General features: G+C 70.1%; 2 protein-coding genes across 5 annotated transcripts; one reads left to right on the top strand and one right to left on the bottom strand.

The window, feature by feature from the left end:
* The first annotated feature begins 145 nt into the window (after positions 1-145).
* On the top strand, positions 146-3,059 carry LOC136303699 (glycoprotein-N-acetylgalactosamine 3-beta-galactosyltransferase 1-like). The gene is given in 6 exon segments (XM_066207281.1): positions 146-152; positions 344-544; positions 547-597; positions 993-1,205; positions 1,406-2,070; positions 2,829-3,059. Coding segments are annotated over 6 exon segments (1,368 nt in total).
* A 2,270-nt stretch (positions 3,060-5,329) lies between these two features.
* Positions 5,330-21,492, bottom strand: AGAP2 (ArfGAP with GTPase domain, ankyrin repeat and PH domain 2). Of its 4 annotated transcripts, XM_066207421.1 has the most exons (19): positions 21,071-21,478; positions 14,607-14,665; positions 14,404-14,491; positions 13,511-13,596; positions 13,294-13,435; positions 13,081-13,215; positions 12,388-12,509; positions 12,172-12,324; positions 11,541-11,627; positions 11,359-11,463; positions 11,142-11,286; positions 10,955-11,065; positions 9,999-10,145; positions 9,669-9,728; positions 9,292-9,443; positions 9,122-9,212; positions 8,208-8,430; positions 7,437-7,692; positions 5,330-6,668 (listed from the first exon to the last, which is right to left on the bottom strand). In XM_066207421.1, the coding sequence occupies exons 1-19, from the start codon at positions 21,234-21,236 to the stop codon at positions 6,411-6,413; spliced, it is 2,586 nt and encodes an 861-aa protein (XP_066063518.1). In that variant the 5' UTR covers positions 21,237-21,478; the 3' UTR covers positions 5,330-6,410. The 4 variants fall into 4 exon arrangements, with proteins under 4 accessions (XP_066063518.1, XP_066063517.1, XP_066063520.1 ...); XM_066207420.1 differs by having other exon boundaries at positions 12,172-12,509; positions 21,071-21,492; XM_066207423.1 differs by lacking the exon at positions 9,669-9,728 and having other exon boundaries at positions 21,071-21,492.
* Positions 21,493-22,227: the final 735 nt, after the last annotated feature.

Here is a 22,227-nt window from a genome sequence, read left to right as displayed (position 1 = left end):
CTGGGGGGGGGGGGGGCAGGGGGGAGGAACGGCCGTGATTTGGGGCGTGGGAGGGTTTCGGGGGGGAGGGGTGATTGGGTGGGGGGGTCCTGTTGCCGCTGGAGCCGTCCGTGCTCCCCCCGCGCCGGGGGTTCGCTCTCTCATAATGAGATGTAACCGAGTCGTTCGGCCTCTCTGCCCCGCCCCCCCTTTTTATCAATAAACCGAGGTCACCCCGGGTTGTGTCTGTGTGTCCCCCCCCCCCGGTCCCGGGGTCTCCATCCCCCCCCCGGCCGTGCCCGCGGGGTCCCGGGGATCGGCCCCTCCTCAAATTGTGGGGAGGGGCGGGGTCGGGGCGCGACAGCCAATCAGAATCAGGGCGGGGCCAGGGGCTCGCCCGGCCTCGGCCAATGGGAGCGCGAGGGGCGGGGAAGGCGGAGCCCCCGGGACCCCCGAGCGGACCGGGACCACCGGGCCCGCCACAACCCCCGGGGACAGCGGTGCCACCGGGACCCGCAGATCCGCTGGCACCCACGGGACCCAGCAGGGCCCCCAAACCAACCGGGGACCGACGGAGACCGTGGGAACCCCGGACCGAGCCGGGAGCCCCGACCCTCGGCACCAGGTGAGGCTGCAGCCGGCGCCCCCCGTGCCACAACTCCCCACCTGCCCCCCACCCGCCCCACCCCCTTGTCCCGCCCACCACAGGGGGCTGAGGATACCCCAGGGGTCGGGGCGGGGAAAGTTACCCCTGTCCCCCCTTTACTAAGAGCAGAGGTTGTGTGTCACCCGCCCTGAGCCCCCAGACACCCCTTGGATCTGGGGGGCCATTACTGTCCCGTGGGTGTCACCCTCTGTCTGCGTGTGTCACCCCCCCTTCCGCGGGTTCTGTCCCCCTCCTTCCGTGGGCTTTACCCCAGGGCTGCCCCAGCCGGGGGCGGTGGCAGATGGAGCTGCAGAGGCTGAGGGGTGACAGGGGGGAGTCCCCATTGACCCCCACATACACAAGCCAGGTGTCCCCATGCTGCTCCTGGGCCTGCCGGGTACGTGGCTGCCCTTCCACGGAGGCGTCCTGGTGGGCTTCCTCACCACCTTCCTCCTCCTCCACGGCCTCCTGCTGCCCCAGCCTGTGCCTGCCCCCGGCCGGGACCCCCAGGTGGCCAATGGCCCCCGCGGGTCGCCCTCATCCCCCGCGCTCCACGGCGTGGCCCCGGCGGACGCTGCAGGTGGGCGCTGCCGCCGCGGCGGGTGGCACCGGGTGGGGACGTGGGGGACTCCGCTGGGATGGGGCTGGCAGGAGAACTGGGGGGGCCTCACTCCCTCCGTCTGCTCCATTTGTTGGGGGGCGGTGACCACACCCTGACTGCGGCAGCCTGGGGACACCGGGGGCCGTGCCCCGTGGTCAGCGCGGCCCCTCCTCCGCCAGGCGAGGACGCGGGGGTGGCGCGGGGGCTGTTCCGGCGGGTCCGGGTGCTGTGCTGGGTGATGACGGCGCCCCAGAACCTGGAGAGCAAGGCCCGGCACGTGCGGGACACTTGGGCACGGCACTGCAACGTGGCGCTGTTCGTGAGCTCCGAGCCCGCCCCACACTTCCCGGCCGTGGGGCTGGGGGTGGCCGAGGGCCGGGGGCAGCTTTACCGGAAAACCATGCGGGCTCTGCAGTACGTGCACCGGCACCACGGCGCCCACGCCGACTGGTTCCTCAAGGCCGACGACGACACCTTCGTGGTGCTGGACAACCTGCGCTGGCTGCTGGCCGCCCACCCGCCCCAGAGACCCCTCTACTTCGGGAAACGCTTCCGGCCCTTCACTCGCCAGGGCTACATGAGCGGGGGGGCCGGCTACGTGCTCAGCCGGGGGGCCCTGGCCCGCGTGGCCGCCGCCTTCACCCGCGGCACCTGCGGCCACACGGGCCCCGAGGAGGACGTGGCGCTGGGCCAGTGCCTGGAGCGGCTGGGGGTGGCCGTGGGGGACTCCCGGGACACGTGGGGCCGGGAGACGTTCCACCCCTTCCCGCCCGAGATCCACCTCACGCACCGCTTCGCCCGGGGCTTCTGGTACCAGCGTTACTGCTGGTACCCCGTCGTGGAGGTGGGTCACAGCCTGGGGCCACCAGCCCAGGGGTCAGCCCGTCACTGTCCAGCCCGGGTAGGGGCAGCTGGTGAGGCGGTTGTGGCCCCCCCACAAGTGGCTGTGCCCCCCCATGTGACTCCTCAGTCGCCCTGCACGGGGCCACAGCTCTCCTTGGGTGTCATCTTTCCCCACCATCTGCGGCTGTAACAAACGACCACGGACCACCTGTGTGGCTGTGGTGTCCCCACCGCGCACGGCCGTGACAGCCTCGAGGTGCAGCCACGTGTCACCCCCATGCCTGGCTGTCACGTCTTGCTAGCACAGCGGTGGCATCAGCCCCAAATCCCCCGAGATCCCCACCATGGCCAGCATCTTCCTACACTGTGGAGCTCCGCACCCTGTGTGTGGCCAGCGTGTCCCCCACGTGTCACCACCGTGTCCTCCCTCACACGCGGCCACGGGTCCCCCATGTGTGAGCACGGTGGCCTCGGTCTGCCACGCACAGCCATGATCCCATGGCCCCCAGCATGTTCCCCCCACGTGTGGCCGTGGTCCCTCTGCCCCAAATCCAGCCATGGTGTCCCCCGCTGTCACCACGGTCCCCTCCCTGTGCCTGCGGTCTCCGGGCTCGTGGTGTCCCCACCACGCTCAGAGGGCCCTGTGGTGATCAGGGACAGCCTCCAGCTGCCCGTCCCCACCCTGCCCTGTGCCAGCAGTGGGGTGGGGGTCACCGGGTGCCCAGTGCCACCCCCCGACGCCCCTCTCTGTCCCCGCAGGGTCCCCAGTGCTGCTCAGACCTGGCCGTGTCCTTCCACTACGTGGCAGGGGAGGAGATGTACACGCTGGAGTACCTGAGCCAGCGCCTGCGCCCCTACGGCTACAGACCCCGCTACCGGCCCGCCCTGAGCCCCCCCGCGGCCCCCAACGCCACCCGGAGCCACCCGGGTCCCCAAGAACCCCAAGCCCCCAAGCCCTGCCCCTCCCCTTCCTGGACCCCCCCGCGGTGAAGGTGGTCCCGTATTTGGGGGCTCCTAGAGGGGGGTGTACCCGGGGCAGGGGAGGCCCCCATGGCCCCGTTCCTGCCCTGGGACCCCAAACGCCCTGAGCCCTCCCCGTGTCCTGCGCCCACCCCGACCCCCCTTCCCCGGCGGACCCGCGTGGCCTCAATTAGCGGCTGTTAATGAGCTTTGCGGGGATTGGATGGGCCTGATCCGGGGGGGCCGGGGGCCTCGGGGCTTTGGGGGACACCGGGGAGGGGTCGGAGGTGTTTAAGCAGGACGCGGAGCCGGGGGAGGATGGGAAGGGTCCTCCCCTCGAGGGGGGCTGTGGGTGATGGGACCCAGAAAGTCCCCGAGGTGGTGGACAGTGCAAAGCCTCTCTGTGGGCATCGTCCCCTCCTGTCCCCCCCTGTCCCCACCTCTGTGTCTGAGGTGACCCACGCCCAGTGTGACCGTGCTGGCTCCCCATTTGTGGCCGCGCCCCCCCTCAGGGTGTCCTCCCGTGGTGGCAGTGCCCCCCCATGTCCGTGTTGTCCCCCACCCCCCCTGACCGCAGCGCGTTCCCCGCGTGGCCGCGACCCTGTGGCGCCACCCCCTGCACGGGCACGGCCCCCCCGGTTCCCTGGAGCCCCCCAAGTGATTGCCCCAATTCCTGGGGGCGGTCAGTGGTCACAGAGGGGCAATTCTGGGGGTCGGGAACAGCGGAGGGGGGACGGTGCCCCCCGGACTGGGGGGTGGCGGAGGTTTCATATTTGGGGGTCTCAAATATGGGGACTGGGGGGAGCTGGGGGCAGAGGCCGCCCCTCATTCCTGCCCTGGGGACCCCAAGTGCCCTGAGACTCCCCCCGTCTCCCCCTCGCCCCCCAGGCAGACCCTCGTGGCCCTAATTAGCGGCTATTAATGAGCTTTGCGGGGACATGATGGCCTTGATCCGGGGGGCGCGGGGGGGCAAAGCGGGGCTTTGGGGGGGGCTGGGGGGGCCTGGGGGTCCCAGCAGGACACAGAGCTGGGGGGGCGGGTCCCACTGTCACGCGGGGGGGGGGTCTGTGGGTGGTGGGACCCCACGGTGGGGGGAGAGCCAGGGACAGGGGGACAGGGGGACACTGAGCTGGGGACAAAGACCCCGCCGCTGTGGGGGCCTCTGAGCTGGTGACAGTGCGGGGACAGCGGGGCTGGGGGGGGCTTGGCTGGGGACACCTCTGGGACCGTCCGGGTGGTAATGGCACCACGGGGCTGGGGACGACGAAGGGACAATGAGGGCGGGGGTCGCTCAAGGCTGGGTACAGGTGCAGGACGGGATGGCCGATTTTGGTCCCGCTGTGTCCCTGACCCGCCCCTTGTCCCCGCACAACCCCCCCGAGTCCTCCCGCGGGTCCTCTCCACATCTCCGGACAGGAGACGTCGCTGCCCAGCGACACACCCCACTAAGCCCCGCCCACACCGCGAACACCGCCCACTGCCCTCCCGGCTAAGCCACACCCACTTATTTACATACCGATCCCGCCCTACCTATCAAACCCGACCTTTTGTGAGCTGTTTAAATAACCACGCCCCTTATTTACATACGAACGGCCCAATCAGGTCACCACCCCTCTTAAACCCCGCCCATGTAGTTACTATTCAAGTCCCACCCACTGTGCTGCTGCCCCGCCCCCTGGCCCCGCCCCCGCCGGTCAGTGCAGGGAGCCGGGCAGTGTCCCCCCATGTCCCCCAGTGTCCTCCCAGCCGTGCGCGGAGGCCGGACCCCGACCTTCACCCTCCTGTGACACCCCGCTTGTCACTCCTTGTCACCCATCTCCTCGTCCCCGTGTCACTGTGTGACCCGCCCCCCGCGGTGCCCCTGCCCCGTGTCATTCACGCCGCCATGTGCGTGTCCTCACCGCCCCGTCACCCAGTCCCCCTGTGACTGTGTCCCTCACCCCGCCACGCCCTCAGCACCCCGTGTCACCCCCGTGTTGGCCCCCTCAGGGTGTCCCCCCATGGTGACAGTGGCCCCCCATGTCCGTGTTGTCCCCATGACACCCAGTGTTGTTCCCCCAGCCCCACTGACCACAGCGCGTTCCCTCCGTGCCACCACTGTCCCCTGCCACCCCCGCGTCCCCCGTGCTCTCCATGTCCCCTGTGTCGTCCCCCCCCCGGGTTCCTGCCACCCCCATGTCCCCCGTGTCCTCTGTGCCCCCTGCACGCCGTGTCCCCATGTCCCCTGTGTCCCCCCCCCCCCCGCGTTCCTGCCACCCCCGTGTCCCCCGCGGGAAGGACGAAGCGGGTCACAGCACCAGTGTCCGACATTGTCACGTACTTACAGTTACACCCGAGAGATGAAAACACTGTACACGGCCCGGAGCCCCGGGCAGCCCCCGGGCCTGGGCCGCCCCCCGCCCCGCGCGCCCCCCGGCCCGCCCGGGCTCCCTGGCTCAGCCCCGCCGGCACGGCCGGGGCGTGTCGGGGGCGTCACAGCTGGGGCGGCCCTACATTCATGGGGGGTGGGGGCGTCCCGGGAGGGGCACGGCGAGGCCCCCCCAGGCCGGCGGGAGGGGGTCGGGGGTCCCGCCGGCCGTGCCCCCCCGCGGGGGGAGGGGCTGGCTCTATCCTATCGCTAAACAAAGCAATAAATTAACGGGGATCCCGAGGGGGCGCCGAGAAACGGGGGGCGACGGGAGGTCGGGCCACGGGCGGGGTGGGGGGATGGGGGGGGGCTCAGGGCCGCGGGAGGGGGCAGGGGGCGTACAAAAGGTGGTTGTAGAAAAGGAGGGACGTCGGGGTCTGCTCTGCTCCTGCCACGGAGCCGGGGCTGTGCCAGGGCGGGGGGGGCACGGGGACGGGGACGGGGACGTGGCATGGGGCGCACGGCCGGGGGGGGGGACACGGGGACAGGGCCGTGGGGGCGGGACAGGGGGAGGGTGACTTGGGGAGGGGGACACAGCACGCGGGAACGGCGAAGAGGGTACGACAGCGTGATGTGAGCAGGGGCAAAGGAGAGGGGAGAGGGTGACACGGGCAGGGGTGACAGGGACCGGGGATGGCATGGGGGACAGGAGCAGGGGTTACCCCGTCTTCAGTAGCCCGAGCCCAGCTGTGCCCACCCCACGCTGGGGCACAATACCCCGGGGAGGGGACAGGAAAGGGACCTGGGTGGCAGTGGCATCACTGTGACCCCCGGCATGGGGGTCCCTGACATGGGGGTCCCTGGCACGGAGGGGGGGGACAGGACCAGCGGAGAGCCCGACATGGAAAGGATAATAAATAGAGCATCAAAAGTACAAACCGTGGGCAAGGGGCGACCCCGGGGGCGGCACCGGGACGGCCCCGGCTGCGGGCGCGCACAGCTGGGGGCGCGGGGGGGCTCCGGGCCCCTCGGGGCTATACGAGGGCGGACCGGGGCTCGCAGGGGCCCACGCTGGCGCAGCTGCTGCGGCGGCGGGGCCCGGGGGTCGGGGGGCCGCCGGGGGTCGGAGGGCCGGGGGTCGGGGGGCTGCCGGGGGTCGAGGGGCTGCCGGGCCCCTCTCCGGGGCAGCCGTGCTGCAGCAGGATGTCGGCGCACTCGCGGCTGCCGGCGCGGCGGGCGTAGAACAGCGCGGTGCGGCCGTGGCCGTCCCGTGCCCGCACATCGGCCCCGTACTGCGGGCACAGCCGCGCGTCACCCGCGGGGCCACCGCGCTGTCCCCGCGGCCCCAAAGGCCGTGGTGTGACCCCCAGGCAGGGGTCACACCCCCCGTGGGCCCGGCGTGTCCCCCAGGGGGATTTGGCACGGCGTTCCTCCCGTGGCCATCCCAGGATTCCCAGGGACGCTTTACAATCCCCCGTGGTCGTGCCATTGTCCCCGTGACCACCCCATATCCCCCATGAGCGTGTCACCCGCCCTCTGGCCATGCCACAGTCCCCAGGACCAGCCCCCAGCCCCCACAGCCACACCCCGGTCCCTACAACCCCGTGATCTTCCCCCTTGCTGTGCCATGATCCCCAAGCCCACCCCAGGTGCCCCGTGAACACCTGACACCCCCCAAGACCACCCCACACCCCCCATAACTACATCACGTCCCCCAAAACCACCCCGTGGTCCCCGTGGCCATGTCACTTGCCTCCTGGCCATGCTGTGGTCCCCAAGACCACACCCCATCCCTCCAGACTGTACCACATCCCCTATGGCCACCCCACGGTCCCCATGACCCCACCACGCCCCCCACAGCCATGTCACGGTCCCCACACCCATGTCATGGACCCCACAGCCATTTCACGGTCCCCACACCCATGTCACGGTCCCCACAGCCATGTCACCTCCCTCGCGGCCATGCCACACCACCCCTGACCCCACCACAGCCCCCCCAGGACCCTGCTCCTTCCCCCGGCCAGACAACGCCCTCCCCACCCCGCCCCGGCCCCACGTACCCACACCAGCAGCTGGGTGACGACCACCTGGGCGGTGTCGCAGGCCAGGTGCAGCGCCATGCGCCGGTCCGTGTCCGCCATGGCCACGTTGAGCTGCTCCTTGTGGCTGTGGGCCAGCAGCAGCAGCACCAGGGGCAGGTCCTGCTCGCGCACGGCGCCCAGCAGCCGCTCGGCCAGCGGCGCCTCGGCCGCGGGCAGCGGAGCCAGGAACAGCCGCTGCTCGTACTTGGCACGGATCCACGACTCCCTCTCCTCCCTGGGCACGGGGACACGGGGACACAGGGGACACGGGGTATCAGGGATGGCAGGATGGCACTGTGGGGACACAGATCCTGCTCCTCCCTGGGCACGGGGACACAGGGGACACGGGGTGTCAGGGATGGCAGGGTGGCACTGTGGGGACACAGATCCTGCTCCTCCCTGGGCACGGGGACATGGGGACACGGGGTGTCAGGGATGGCAGGATGGCACTGTGGGGACACAGATCCTGCTCCTCCCTGGGCACGGGGACACAGGGGACACGGGGTGTCAGGGATGGCAGGGTGTCACTGTGGGGACACAGATCCTGCTCCTCCCTGGGCACGGGGACACAGGGGACACGGGGTGTCAGGGATGGCAGGGTGGCACCGTGGGGACACAGATCCACAGTTCCTGCTCCTCCCTGGGCATGGGGACATGGGGACATGGGGTGTCAGGGATGGCAGGGTGGCATCGCGGTGGCACACGGAGTGACACCGGGGGGACACAGGGGCGGCGCCAGGGGACACCCACCGGGAGGACTCGTGGGTGGGCTTGCAGCGGCCGCGGGGGTTCTGCTCCCAGATGCTGTTGGCGGTGGCGTTGCCGATGGCCGTGAGCACCAGGGTCAGCTCCCGCGGCCAGTCGTCCAGGTCCAGCGAGCGCACGCGCGACACGTGCGTGCCCAGGTTGCGGTGGATGCCCGAGCACTCGATGCAGATCAGCGCACCCAGGTTCAGGCTGGCCCACGTGGGGTCTGTGGGGTGAGCGGGGAGGGCGATTGGGGCGGTGGGAGAGCTGTGGCACCCATGGGTGTAGCGGGGATGGGCAGTGACCTGGTCAGACAGGGGTGGTGGCCACCATAGGGTCACATCTGGGTCCAGGGGAGTGGTGGCCACATGGCGCAGGGCTGTGTCTGGGTGACGCAGGGACTGTGTGCAGGTGGGATGGTGACAGTGGACAGGGTAGTGCAGGGGACCGTGGTGCGGGACACAGTGTGACCCATGGCGTGGCGTGGCACGTGGTCGCTGCGATCCACGGCACGGTGATGTGGCACCGTGTCACCCCTTGCATCACGTGTCCCATGGCACTGTGTGACCCTGGCACGGTGTGACCCTTGGTGCCACTTGGCCTGTGCCATGCATTGTGTGACCCATGGCACCACGTGGCATACGGCAACACGGGGCCCAGGACATCGTGTGATGATCGTGTCACACATGGCATCACAGGGCCCAGGACATCATGTGACCCATGGCATGGTGTCACACATGGCATCACGGGGCCCACAGTCCTCCCTCGCCCTGGTCACCAGGTGACCCATGGCCCGTGGCACAATCTCGCCCCGTGGCACCATCACCTGGGCTCTGCAGGGTCCATGGCACGGCCGCCCTGTGAACCGATGTCCCCCCATGTCCCCCCGCTGTCCCCCGGTGCCCCTGGGGACTCACTGGGTGCCCCGCAGTCCACGCAGAGCGAGTTCCCGCGGGCGTTGCGGATGGCCTGGATGGCCACGGCCTCGCTCTGGCTGTCCATGCGTGCCTGGAGGGACACGGCGGTGAGCGGGGCAGAGGGGGGGGTGACACGGGGACCCTGCCAGCCCCCCCAGCCAAGCTCCCACCTTGTTCTTGCTGCTCTCGCAGCACTGCAGGCTGGCCAGGATCTGGCTCTCGATGGCCTGCACCCACGCATCGCGCTCCTCGAAGCTGCCGGCCTCAAAGTGCCACGTCTGCCCCGTGCTTGACACGATCAGAAACTCAAAGTTCTCCTCCTCTGCGGGACCAGAGACCCCCGGGGGGGCGGTGGGATGGGTGGTCCTACACTCAGGGGGGGCTGGACTGGCCCAGCGCCCACTCCAGCCCCCCACATCCCCCCCTGGCACCCAAAATCTGTCCCAAGCCCCTCCCCAGCAGTCCCCACCCCTGGTGGGGTGTGTGCTAGCAGCAGGCAAGGGGGGCACAGCCACATGCACGGGAGGCACCGCTCACGCCACGTTACCTGTTTTATAAATATTTCTTAAACTACCAAAACTTTTTAATTTCCACATTTTGCGCTTGGCTGCGGAGGGTCCGGGCAGCAGGAGAGTAGAGAGAGGAAACGGGGACAGAGTCAGGGGGGCCCGCGAAGCCCTGGGGACGGTGCAGAAGGTGGCAGGCAGTGGCAGAGCGAGGGGGGTGCGTGGACAGCGTGGCTGAGCATGGACGGGGGGTGAGGAGGGGGCAGCAGAACCCCAGATCCCCCCGAATCCTGAGGAACTGGAGGACGGTGGCCTTGTCCCCGCAGCGCCGTGGGTGACTGGGGCTGGGGACACATCGCCCTGGCACCCACCTTCTGCCTGCCCACCCGAGCCCTCGGTCTTGGACGGCGTCATCAGCTTCTTCCGCCGGTGCTTCTTCCTGTCCACCAGCGGCGACGGCGGAGGGTCCCTGCCCGCGCTGCCAGGGCTGGACACGGCCTCGAAGGACAACGGGGACTCTGCCAAGACACCACACATGGGGCACCGGGGACACCGTGGACACCGGGGTCACTGGGGCCACCAGGCTCCTGAGGACCAGGGAGCTCACCGGGACCATTTGGGCCACCAGGGTCACCAGGTCCATCAGAACCACTCAGGGTCACCAAGTCCCGTGGGCTCAGCAGTGTCCCTTGGGCCACCAGGGCCACTGGACTCACTGGGGTCACCAGCGTCACAAGTCCACCAGAGGCCCTGGGCACACTGGGGCCATCGGAGCTCACCGGGGTCACTGATCTCACTGGGATCACCAGGAGCCACCCCCAAGGCCACCAAGTTCATTGGTCTTACCAAGATCCCTGGGGCCACCAGGGCCACCAGAGCCCCTTGGCTCACCAGAGCCATGAGGGTCACCAGGGCCACTGGGCTCACCAGGTTCATTGTGGCTTCTGGCACTCCCAGGCCCATATGCTCGCCAGGGCCAGCAGTTTCACTGTGGCCACCAGCACCACCAAAGGGCCACCTGGTCCCCGGGCCCACCAAATCCACCAGGGTTATGGTGGCCACCAGGGCTACCAAGGGCCACCTGGTCCCTGGGCCCACCACCAGGATTCCTGTGGCCTCCAGAGCCACCAGGGCTACCAAGGGCCACCTGGTCCCTGGGCCCACCACCAGGATTCTTGTGGCTTCCAGAGCCACCAGCAGGGCTACCAAGGGCCACCAGGTCCCTGAGCTGCTCAGAAGTCACCGTGCTCGGTGGGGCCACCACGGGGCAGTCCCTGTGGGTGCCCCAGGAGGCGGCCACGTCCCTGCTCGTGCTGGTGTCACTCACCTGAGGCCAGCTTGGCGCCGGAGGCGGAGGCGCAGCGCTGCAGTGACCCCTTGCCCCCCACCTTCAGCCCTGGCTCGGGGGGGAGGCTCAGCCCCACCGAGGGGACACCACCTGCGAGGACAAGAGGCAGTGTCACGGTGGTCCCCATGGTGTCCCCCCCCAGCCCCGGCGTCCCCTGGGGGCTCACCACCTGGCTCGGGCTCCCGCAGCAGCCCGTTGATGCTCGCTGAGGGGCCGCAGGCAGAGATGGCACGGGGCGGGCGCTTCCCGGGCACCTTGACCGTGGTGCGGAGCAGGTCCATCTCCTTCCCGTGGGTGCTGTGGATGTAGTCCTGGGGGGGACAGCGGTGGTGACATTGGGCCCTCCCACACTTTGGGGACCGCAGGGGGACGGGGACACTCACGTTGATGCTGGGGTGGTAGAAGAGGAGGCCGTTGCTGGACAGGGTCACGTATTTCTTCTTCCACTCCTTGTTCAGCGAGTTGCCGCTGCGCTTGAGCAGGAAGCTCTGGGGACAGGGAGCAGTGAGGGGACAGAGGGAACACTGGGACCCACCCGTGTCCTCCTGCCACCGCCACCACCCACCTGCTTGATGGGGATGGCACGGCCACTGCCGGCCACCTCGCCTCGGCTGTCCAGGCTGCGCTTCTCAGAGTCGCTGCCACGCCGCGTCTGCGGGGACAGGGACAGGGACATGTGGCACACCTGGGGACACTGGGGTGCCCACATGTCCCCCCACTGCTGGAGCCTGGTGGTGGGGACATTGGGGTGCCACAGACCCCACCACTGTGGCCCCAAGGTGGCAATACCCTGGGTGCCCTCAGTGCCACCATCACCATGTCAGGGGGCACAATGGACACCACGTGTCCCCACCGCCCTGCCAGAGGACACATCAGAAGAGCCATGGTGGGGAGATCCCAGGTGCCCGGTGTGACCCCCATCCCCACACTGGATGCCCACACGTCCCTCAGTGCCACCACCACCATGCCAAGGGGACAGCTGAGATGCCACGTGCCCCTCAATGTCACCACCCTGCCAGGGGACACCTCAGGTGCCACACGCCCCCTGCTACCACCACTCTCGCAGGATGACATTCTGGGTAACAACGCCAAGGGGACACACAGGGGGATGTGCCACCACCACCACGGCGGGGGTGACACGACACTGCGTGTCCCCCAGTGCCACCCCCAGTGCCACCCCCTGGCAGGGCACTCACGGCGAAGAGGCTGGTGCGGCGCTTGGCCCCGCGGTGCAGCGAGCTGGGGGTCCCCAGCGGGGCCGGGGTCTCGCTGCGCAGCTCCCGGTGGCTCACGTTGGGGGTGGACGGCAGCGAGGACGAGTAGTCGCTGGTGTGGCCGCCGTTGCTGGTCTGCGGGGACACGGGGTCAGCCTGGGCCGCGGCCGGGAGTCGGGGCAGGGGGCCAGGGGTTACCTGGCTGGGGTGGACGCCCCCCACGGGCGTGGAGGCGGCGGAGTGGCTGGGGGAGCTGGGCAGGGACTTGCAGGATGCCATCAGCTGCTGCTGCTTCTTCAGCGCCACGGCCTTCTGGGCCACTGAGGGGACACTGAGTCAGGAGGGCCACACCCCCAACCTGCCCGGCCTCCGGCCTGGGTACCCGCACCTGGACGCGCTCCCCATTCTCATCCCACCTGGCCACTGTCCCCATCCCACCTGGCCACTGTCCCCATCCCACCTGCACAGTTCCTGCGTCACCCAGACACAGCTCTGCACCATGTGGCCATCATTCCCCTGGACCCAGATGTGACCCCATGGTGGCCACCACCTTGTCTGAGCAGCTCACAGCCCCCTCCCACTACGCCCATTCCACCCTAAACCACCGTCCCCATTCCACCTGGCCATGGTCCCCATCACACGCTGCTCACTGTCCCCATCACACACCGCTCACTGTCCCCATCACACGCCGCTCACTGTCCCCATCACACACCGCTCATTGTCCCCATCCCACCTGGCCATGGTCCCCATCGCACACCGCTCATTGTCCCCATCACACACCGCTCACTGTCCCCATCCCATCTGGCCACGGTCCCCATAACACACCGCTCACTGTCCCCATCCCACTGTGTCACCAGCCCCCTCCCGCCCCTCCCGGGCATGGCCACCCACCCTCGGTGAAGACCCTGTCCACGTTGAGCCCGTACGTGGCGCAGGTCTCGTAGTAGAGGCAGCGCCGCATGTCCCCGCAGAGCGCCCGGGCGCGCGCGTCCTCCACCGCCCGCGGGCTGGACGAGCTGATCTTGTCTGCGGAGTCAGGGGGTCAGCTCAGGGCGCCCCGTCCTGCCCCCAGCCCCACGGGATCCCCCCGTGTCCCTGGCTCACCCTGCGTGCCCACCAGCGCCAGGGCCAGGTCGCTGGTGCCGCGGAGGTCGCTGAGCAGCGCGTGCAGCTGCGTCACCTCCTCGAAGCTGCTCTCGCTCTCCAGGCTAAAGACGAAGATGACGGCGTCCGCCCAGCTGGCAAACTGGGGGGGCCGGGGGCTGGGGTCAGGGCTCGGCTCTGGCCAACGCGGCCCCCCCGGCCCCCGGGCCCCTCGTACCTGCGCGTCCGGGGCGCCGGCCTCCTCCCGGATGAGCAGGAGGTGGCTCTGGCCATCAACTGTCACCTCCCGCTTGAACTGTCCACCTGAGGTGAGGGGAAGGGCGGGGGGACCCTGCAGGTATGCTCCGCCCACACAGATGGAATATCCCATGGCCATGAGTGACCAGCACTTTGACCCCAAATGACCCACAGCCATGACCAGCACCATGACCATGCCCATTCTGTGGCCATGTCCATCCCCTTCACCATCTCCATTCATGCCCAGCATCATGACCTTGTCCATCCCATGGCTGCGTCCATCCCATGGTCATGCCCAGCCCCATGACACGTCTATCCCATGCCCAGCTCCATGGATATGTCCACTCAGCCATCTCCATCCCCATGGTCACTCCATCACGGAACCCATCTCCGTGACATGCCCACGGTCATGTCCATCCCACACCCGTGGTCACGTCCATCCCACACCTATGGTCATTTCCACCCCACGCCCATGGTCACATCCATCCCATACCCATGGTCATTTCCACCCCATGCCCACAGTCATGTCCACCCCACACCCATAGTCGTGTCCCTCCCATGCCCATGGTCATGTCCACCCCACACCCATAGTCCTGTCCATCCCATGCCCATGGTCATGTCCACCCCATGCCCACGGTCATGTCCACCCCATGGTCATGTCCACCCCAGGGTCATGTCCACCCCATGCCCATGTCATGTCCACCCCATGCCCACGGTCATGTCCACCCCACACCCACGGTCATGTCCACCCCATGCCCACGATCATGTCCACCCCATGCCCATGGTCATGTCCACCCCACACCCACGGTCATGTCCACCCCACGCCCATGGTCATGTCCACCCCACGCCTATGTCCTCCCCATGAGCACTCACTCTCGGTGGGCTCCAGGCTCACATAGGAGCCAGTGAGGAAGCGGTGGACGAGCGCTGACTTCCCACTCTTGCTGCTGCCCAGGACACCCTGGGTGGGCAGAAAGGATGTCAGGATGGCTGAGGACAAGGGGACACGAGGACACGGGGACACGGGGACACGGGGACACGAGGACACGGGGACACGAGGACACGGGGACACCCACCAGGCGGATCTCAGGGATGGAGCGGCCCAGGGTCCACTCCTGGCTGTTCACCAAGGCCTCTGCGGAGGTAGATGGGTTAGACTGAGCCCGGGACCCCCAGGAACCCCGGGAAACCCCCAGCAGCCCCCGGCACCCCCAGCAGCCCCCGGCACCCCAATTCCCGGGGGGCCCCCACCCCGCGGCGCAGCAGCAGCTTCCTGCGTGGGCGGCCACCAGCTGTCACCCAGCAACGGCACCAGGCCCGCGGGGGCGGCGGGAGGACGTGCAGATGCCACGTGGCAGGGACGGGGACGTGGCGGCACGAGGCGTCGTGTGCCAAGGCACGAGGACACGGAGGGCACGGGGACACGGTGGGCACGGGCATGGGAGCCGTGGGAGAACACGGCGTGGCACAGGGACACGGCGGGAACCGTGACGGGCACCAGGACAGCGTGTGGCACAAGGGCATGGCGTGAGGACACAATGGATTCCAGGACATGAGGGCACAGCGTGGCACCAGGACGTGGTGTGGCCTGGGGACACAGTGGGAACCATCGGGCCGCGACAGGCACTGGGACACAACGCAGCACAAGGATGTGGCACCAGGACACAGCCTGGCAGGAGGAGGTGGGGTGGCATGAGGACACCAGGGATTCCAGCACATGGTGGGCATGAGGACACGATGCCAGCGGTGCACGACAACCTCAGGCCTGAGGATGCAGCGTGGCGTGAGCACAAGGTGTAGCACGGGGACACGACGGACACCAGGACACGGTGTGGCAGCGTGGCAGGATGACATGGTGTGGCACAAGGACAGGCCATGACACGAGGACAGGCCGTGACACGAGGACACGGCGCAGCACACGACGGGCATAAGGCTGCCATGGCACCAGAGTGCAGCGAGCGGCGGCGTGTGGCACACCAAGGACACGGCGTGGCACAAGGACGTGCCCCGTGCCCCCCAACATCTCCTACCTGGCATCCCCAGCCCCTCTGGGCAGTGGTGGCACCGCAAAGGGGGGACCCGGGGCAGGACACAGGCAGGGGGTCCCCCACTTTCTGTGCCTCAGTTTCTGCCGCCAGCACAGAGCCGGGTCGGTGCCGTGCAGGCGCCAGCCGGGGAGAGGGTTAACGCTGCTGCCGCTGCCTGTCACCCCTCACACTGTCACCGAGCTGCCACCCCCGGGCCCTGCAGGTGCTGCCCACGCACCCCGCCGTGCCAAGGTGCGTGCAGGCAGACAGAGGGACGCCGGGGGGGACGGCGGGACACGGGGAACTGGACAGATGGGGGACAGGATGCACGGGTGTGACGCACGGATGGAGGCGAGGACAGACGGACGGATGGCGGGACAGAACGATGGAGGTGGGGGTCGTGCCTGACCTCCATGGAGCTCCCTCAGTGGGGAAGCCGAGGCAGAGGATCCCCACCAGGGCCAGCACCGGGCCCCGCCAAATCGGACACCCCACATCGCCCCAAAGGCACAAAACCACGGGACGGCCCAGCCCGGGGGGTCACAGCCCCCCCGCTCCCCATGGGGGGCAGCCGGGTCCTCCTGCCCCACACAGCACCCGGGGCTCTGGGCGCCTCCTCCCCCCGCCAGGGAAACTGAGGCACAACAGCGCTGCCACAGCGGGCCCCCGTACACCTGCCCCAGGTCACCGAGGGGAGTGGGGAGAGCGAGCCGCGGCCGGGGCCACCCCCGGGTCCCGCCGGGCCGGTACTCACTGTGCGGGGTGGCCCTGGCCGGGTCGGCGCCGGGGGGAGACCAGGGGGGCGTGGGGTGGGTGGGGGTCGCCGCAGGGCTCTTAGTGAAGATGCCGCTGATGAACTTGAGCATCTTTCGGTCGCGGGTGGAGGCGCGACCCCCTTCCCGTCCCCGCTTCAGCCCCGTCTCGGGGGCGGGGGCGGGGACCAGAGCCCCCGGCCCCGGCTGCAGGTCGCTGTAGTCCAGGGTCTTGCTCTTGCCCTTGCTGGGGGACAGCCGGGCCCGCGGGGGCCCCTCGCTCTTGCCCCCCGCCTTGGGGCGCCCCTTCCCCTCTCCCTCGGGCCACGACAGGCGGCTGCCGGCAGGTTTGGTGGGGGTCTTGCTGGCTCGGGGGTCGGGGGTCCCGCGGGTGCCCCCGCCGCCGCTCGCCTTGGGGGGTTTGGGACCGGCCAGGCGGAGGCGGCGGGCGCCGGCCGAGGGGTGCGGGGAGGCTGTGGGGGGATCCAGGGGCGGCGGGGGGGCTCTGCCTCCCTCCGGGGGGCCCTCGGGGCCCCCCCAGGTGGCCTGGCTCAGCAGCGGGCGGCGGGGGGTCGCGGCGGGCTGGGGGATGTCCAGGGCGGCCAGAGCCCGCTCCCCCGGCCCCTCCAAGGTGCCCTTGGCCCCACGGGGGTCGGGTTTGGGGGGCAAGGCCGGGAGCGGGGGGGGCAGCAGCGCCGGGTCGGGTTTGGGGGGCACGGCGGGGGGCGGGGGGGGGCAACAGCGCCGGGTCGGGTTTGGGGGGCACCGCCGGGGGCGGGGGGGGCAGCAGCGCCGGGTCGGGTTTGGGGGGCACCGCCGGGGGAGGGGGGGGGCAGCAACGCCGGGTCGGGTTTGGGGGGCACGGCGGGGGGCGAGGCGGGCGAGCGGGGGCGGGGGGCGTCGGGGCCGGGGGGGCCGGGACCGGCCGTACTTATCCGGAGCGCGTCCTGCCGCTGGAAGAGCCGCTCAGGCCGCCGGGCTCGGCCGGGCTCGGGGGTGCGGGGGGCAGCCGCAGCCCCCCCGGGGCCAGGGGCTCCATCGCCACCCCCCCCCGCCTCCTCCGCCTCCCCCGCGGCGCCCACCGACTCGAGCTTGACCAGCGTGAGCGAGATGAGGTAGGTGGTCCTGCGCTGGAGGCCGGTGGTCCTGCTCATGGGTGCGGGCAGGGCCCCCCCGGGGCGCCCCCCCGGCCCCCCTCGTTCCCCGCGCGGCGCCGCGGCCGCCGGTGCCGGTGATGCTCCGGTCCCACCCCCGGCCCTGCCTCCCCGAAGCCTTCGCCGCTCGCCCGCCCCCGGAGGGGTTGGAACCGCCGCCGCCCCCCCCACACGAAATACAACCACCGCCCCCCCCCCGCCAGCCGCCGGGATCGGGGCCGCCCCCCCGCCTCACCCCCCCACCCCGGGTTAGCGGCCGGGGGGCATCGTGGGGGGAACCCCCCCCGAGCCCTGCGCTGGGGGGCGGAGGGGAGGGTTTGGGAGCTTTTGGGGATGGGGGAGGATCGGAGGGGTGTCAGGGCCGAGGGAGGGGGGGTCTGGGGGTCCGGGGGTCCGGGGGGGTGGGAGGGAACGGGGGATTACGGGTGCGGGGGGTTGAGTGATGGGGGGAGGACGGGAGGGGATTTGGGGCGGGAGGGACACGGGGGGTGGGAGACACGGGGGGGGGGGGGAAACGGGGCGGTGATGGGGAGGGGGTGCCGGGGCTCCGGGGAAGGGGAAAACGGAGGGATGGGGGGGTTATGGGGAGAAGGGGGGGTTACGGGACGGGGGGGGGTCATGCCCGGGCCCCCCCGGGAGCGGGGCTCACGGCAGCGCCCCGACGGGCTCGTCCTTGGCGGCTGCGGCGGCGGCGGCGCGGGTGGTGGCCGGGGCCCGGCGGGGGGGGGCCCTGAGCGGCCGGGGGGGGCCGGGGCCCGGCGGGGGGGGCCCTGAGCGGCCGGGGGCGGCCGGGGCCGCCGCTCTCCGCCATGCGCCGCTCCCAGGGCCGGGCTGGGGCGGGGGCGGGCGGCGGCCCCGCCGCTACCGGGCAGGCGCGAGCGCTCCCGGGCGCCCCCCCCGACCCCCCGGCTCCGGCACCGGCACCTGCTGGGCCGCCGGTACTCCCCCACCCCGAGAGCCCCCCCCACCTCCCATTCATCCATCCGTTCGTCCGTCCGTCCGTCCGTCCATCCCTCCCGCTGCTCCCCGCACTCCCCAATCTCCTCCCTCCCTTTCTTGGGGCAACACCGCTGGCTCGGGAGGGGCCCGCGGGGGGGGGGGGGGGGGGGCCGTGGGGGGGGCTTTGGGGGTTTTCGGGAGGCCTTGCGGGGCTCGGGCCAGGCTCATCCCCCCGTTTTCTGGCGTTTTTAGCCGCGGCGCAGCATCCCTGCGCATCCCGTTACCACGGCAACGGCGGCGATGGCGCTGGGACCAGCCGCGGACCCCCCGTGTCACTCCCGTCACTCCCGTGTCACCCTCGTGGAACCCGCGTGGAACCGGGCCAGGTATCACGGCCATTGGTGTCCCCCGGGCCAGTGTGACCCCCCCGGCTCCGCGTGTCACGGCCTGGGGAGGGACACGGGGTTCGGGGGACCCCTCGGCCCCCTGTGCCCCCCCGGAGCTCGGTGCTGCCGCCCGGCTGGCACGGGCGGGGGGGTCGCCGGGACGTGTCACCGCTCCGAGGACGGTGACAGTGCCGGGACAAAAGCCCCCCCCCGGGGAGGGGTGTCCCTGCTGTCACCCCAGGGCTGTGACCATGGAGTTGACTCTGTCCCCGGGCCTGGTGGGGGGACGTGCTCTCACCACCCACTGCTGTCCCCTCCAGTGCCCCCCAGCTGTCCCCAAGCGAGGGGCCGCGCCTCTCCCATGGCTCAGATGTCCCACGATGCGGAGGGGCGTGGGGGGGGCACACGGGGTCACGGCGGGTCCGACCCTGTCACCAGAACATCGCTGTCCCCATCACTGTCCCCATCACTGTCCCCATCACTGTCCCCACTCCATGTCCCCGCCCCACGTCCCCTCAGGCTGGGACTGGGGGGGCTTAAACGGGGGGGGAGGGGCAGAGCACTGAGCACCCCTGGGGGTGGGGGCGGGCTCTGGGGGGCACGATCTGGGGGGGCCCGCGCCCCCTCCAGCGCTCTGTGGGTACCACAGCGGGCGCTTGGCAACGCGGCATCCCCCGGCTTCCCGTTGCCATGGCAACCGCGCGGGAGATGTCAGAGTGGGGGGGGCAGAGGGGTGTGGGGGCTCGGAACGGGCGGGGGGCGGCGGTGGAACCCCTCCCCAAGTGACGTCACCGGACACCCCCGCGTGGGTTGGAGGAGTTCGGGGTGGGGGGGGGCCCAAACTCCACAGCGGTCCCCCCACAGCAGGACCTCCCTCACGGGACCCCCTCCAGCAACAAGTGCCTCCCTCGAGGTGCCCCCGGCATCAGAGCCCCCCACGCAGCAGGTTCCCCCCTCCCCTCCCCTAGCAGCCCTTCCCACCCCTCCAGCAGGGTCCCCCCACCCCAACAGGCCCCCCCATCTCAACAGGCCCTCCCCATCTCAACAGGCCCCCCCACCCCTCAGCAGCCGGGCCCCCATCCCCCCCCCGGGCAGACAGGAGGAAGTGGCCCCATTTCCCACAGCGCAGGAGCCGGAAACCACCCCAGGGCCCTGTGCGGAAATGGGGGGGGCCCCAACCCCAGCGGGTCCTGCACCCCCCGTGCCCCTCAGATGGGTCCCCATGGGGGGTGGGCACTGCCAAGCCCCCTCTACAGCACCTGGGGGGGAGCAGGCCTCAGCCCCTGGAGGCCACAGAGTGGGTGACCTGCTGGAAGGAGGGACCCCCTGAGCTGGGTCAGGCCCCCCTGTGTGGCCGTGGGCACCAGCAGAGGCCAGCACCAGTGTGGGGTGGGGGGGTGGGACACCAGTGTCACATCCATCCATCCATCCATCCATCCATCCATCCATCCATCCATCCCTCCATCCATCCCTCCCTCCATCCATCCGTCCATCCATCCATCCATTCATCCATCCCTCCATCCATCCCTCCCTCCATCCATCCATCCATCCATCCAACCCTTCATTCATCCATCCATCCATCCATCCATCCATCCATCCATCCATCCATCCCTCCATCCATCTCTCCATCCATCCACCCCTCCCTCCTCCTGCCCATTCAGAGGATGTCCCCCCATCTGTCTGTCCATCCTTCCAGCCTACCCCTGTCCCCTCATCCATCCCTGCATCCCCCTGTCCATCTGTCCATCCCTCCAGCTGTGTATCTGCATCCGCCTGTTTGTCCACCCACCGGTCCGCTCATTCATCCTCCCATCCCTCTGTCCCTTCCACCCGCCCATCCATCCACCTGCCCATCCATCCATCTGTCCATCCATCCACCTGCCCATTCATGCCTCCAGCCAGCTCCCTGTCCATCTGTCCATCTGTCTATCTGTCCCTGTCCATCCACTTTTCCATCCATCCATCCATCCATAGGACACCCCTCCCACCCTCTGTCCTCTGTCCATCCTCCACCCGTTCACCCTTGTGTCCGTCCATCACTACACCCTCCTGTCTGTCCATCCTTTGAGCCACCGCCTGTCCATCCATCCACCCACCTGTCCCCTGTCCATCCATCCATCCATCCATCTCTCCCCCGATCCATCCCCTTGTCCCTCCACCCACGCGCCCACCCGGAGGATGTCCATCCACCTGTCCATCTCTCCATCCACTGTCCATCTCCTGCCTGTCCGTGCCCCCTTTGTCCCCTCAGTGCCCCCCAGCCCCGGTGCCACCCCCGGTACCTCGGAGGGCCCTGAGGGAGCTGCTCAGGCTCCCGCGCAGCCGGGGCTCGTCCACGGTCTCCACGAGCCGCACCAGCCGGTTCAGGTGGCCCTTGGCCCCCTCGTGCCGGGCCACCTCGGCCCGGATGGCGGCCAGGACCTCGCGCCGCTCCCGGGGGGCCCCCATGGCACCCCCCGGACCCGGGACCCCGCTCGGCCCCCCGGCCTCCGCTGCCCCACTCGCTTCCTGCCGGAGCCGCAGCGTCACCCGCGGGGACACGTCACGGCCCGCGCGGGGCTGGGAACGGCGGCGGGGCCCGGCCCCAGCGCGCCGGGACACGCCGGGACACGCCGGGACGCGCCGGGGCCCGCGGGGACACGGGGCACAGCCCGGCACGCCCCGACGCGCCACCTCCGGCCGCCGCCGCACGGCCGCTCCGGCGACACGGCAGGGGTGCGCGGCACGGGGGTGACAGAGTGACCGCCGAGGACACGGCGTGTGCTGGGGACACACTGGGGTGCTCGGTGGACACTCACGGGGGTCTTGTGCAGCCACTGGGGACAGGTGGGGACAGGTGTGCAGCCACATGAGCACGCTGGGGACACGTGTGCAGTGACGCGGACATGCCAGTGACATGCTGGGGACACGCGTGCAGTGACACGGACATGCCAGTGACATGCTGGGGACATGCGTGCAGTGACACGGACACGCCAGCTACACGCTGGGGACACACGTGCAGTGACACAGACACGCCAGTGACACGCTGGGGACACGTGTGGGCACTCTGACATGCTAAGGACACGTGCAGCCACAGGGACATGCCAATGGCATGTGAGAGTGACACAGACACGCTAAGGACATGTGTGCCACCCCATGCACACACAGCTCACACGTGGGGTGACACACGGACACGCTCAGGACATGTGAGCACACAGAGCTCCCCCCCCACACGCACATGTCCCCCCAGGTGTCCCCATGTCACCCCAGGGAGGGGATGAAGCTGCCAGGAGCCCTTGGAGGTGTCCCCGTGTCCCCCCCAGCTGTGGACCCCTGCACCCCCACCCCACGTGCCCACAGGGGGTCCCAGAACATGGGGGGGGGGGTCCCAGTGCCCGGGATGGTGCCAACACCTGCGGAGGGTCCCAGCGCTCACTCTGGGCTCCCAGCAGTCACGGGG

Source organism: Chamaea fasciata, unplaced genomic scaffold, assembly GCF_029207755.1.
Source record: "Chamaea fasciata isolate MVZ Bird 193981 ecotype frontalis unplaced genomic scaffold, bChaFas1.0.hap1 SCAF_41, whole genome shotgun sequence".
Classification (NCBI taxonomy): domain Eukaryota; kingdom Metazoa; phylum Chordata; class Aves; order Passeriformes; family Sylviidae; genus Chamaea; species Chamaea fasciata.
This window is presented reverse-complemented; position numbering and strand designations above follow the sequence as displayed.

Excerpts from the sequence above, each read along its gene's own strand:
- AGAP2 (XM_066207420.1), bottom strand. The coding sequence starts at position 21,236 with ATGGGGGCCCCCCGGGAGCGGCGCGAGGTCCTGGCCGCCATCCGGGCC. Across the intron at positions 11,066-11,141 it reads GCGGGAGCCCGAGCCAGGTG|GTGGTGTCCCCTCGGTGGGG; the intron begins GTGAGCCCCCAG and ends TTGTCCTCGCAG. Across the intron at positions 9,444-9,668 it reads AAGAAATATTTATAAAACAG|AGGAGGAGAACTTTGAGTTT; the intron begins GTAACGTGGCGT and ends CTGGTCCCGCAG.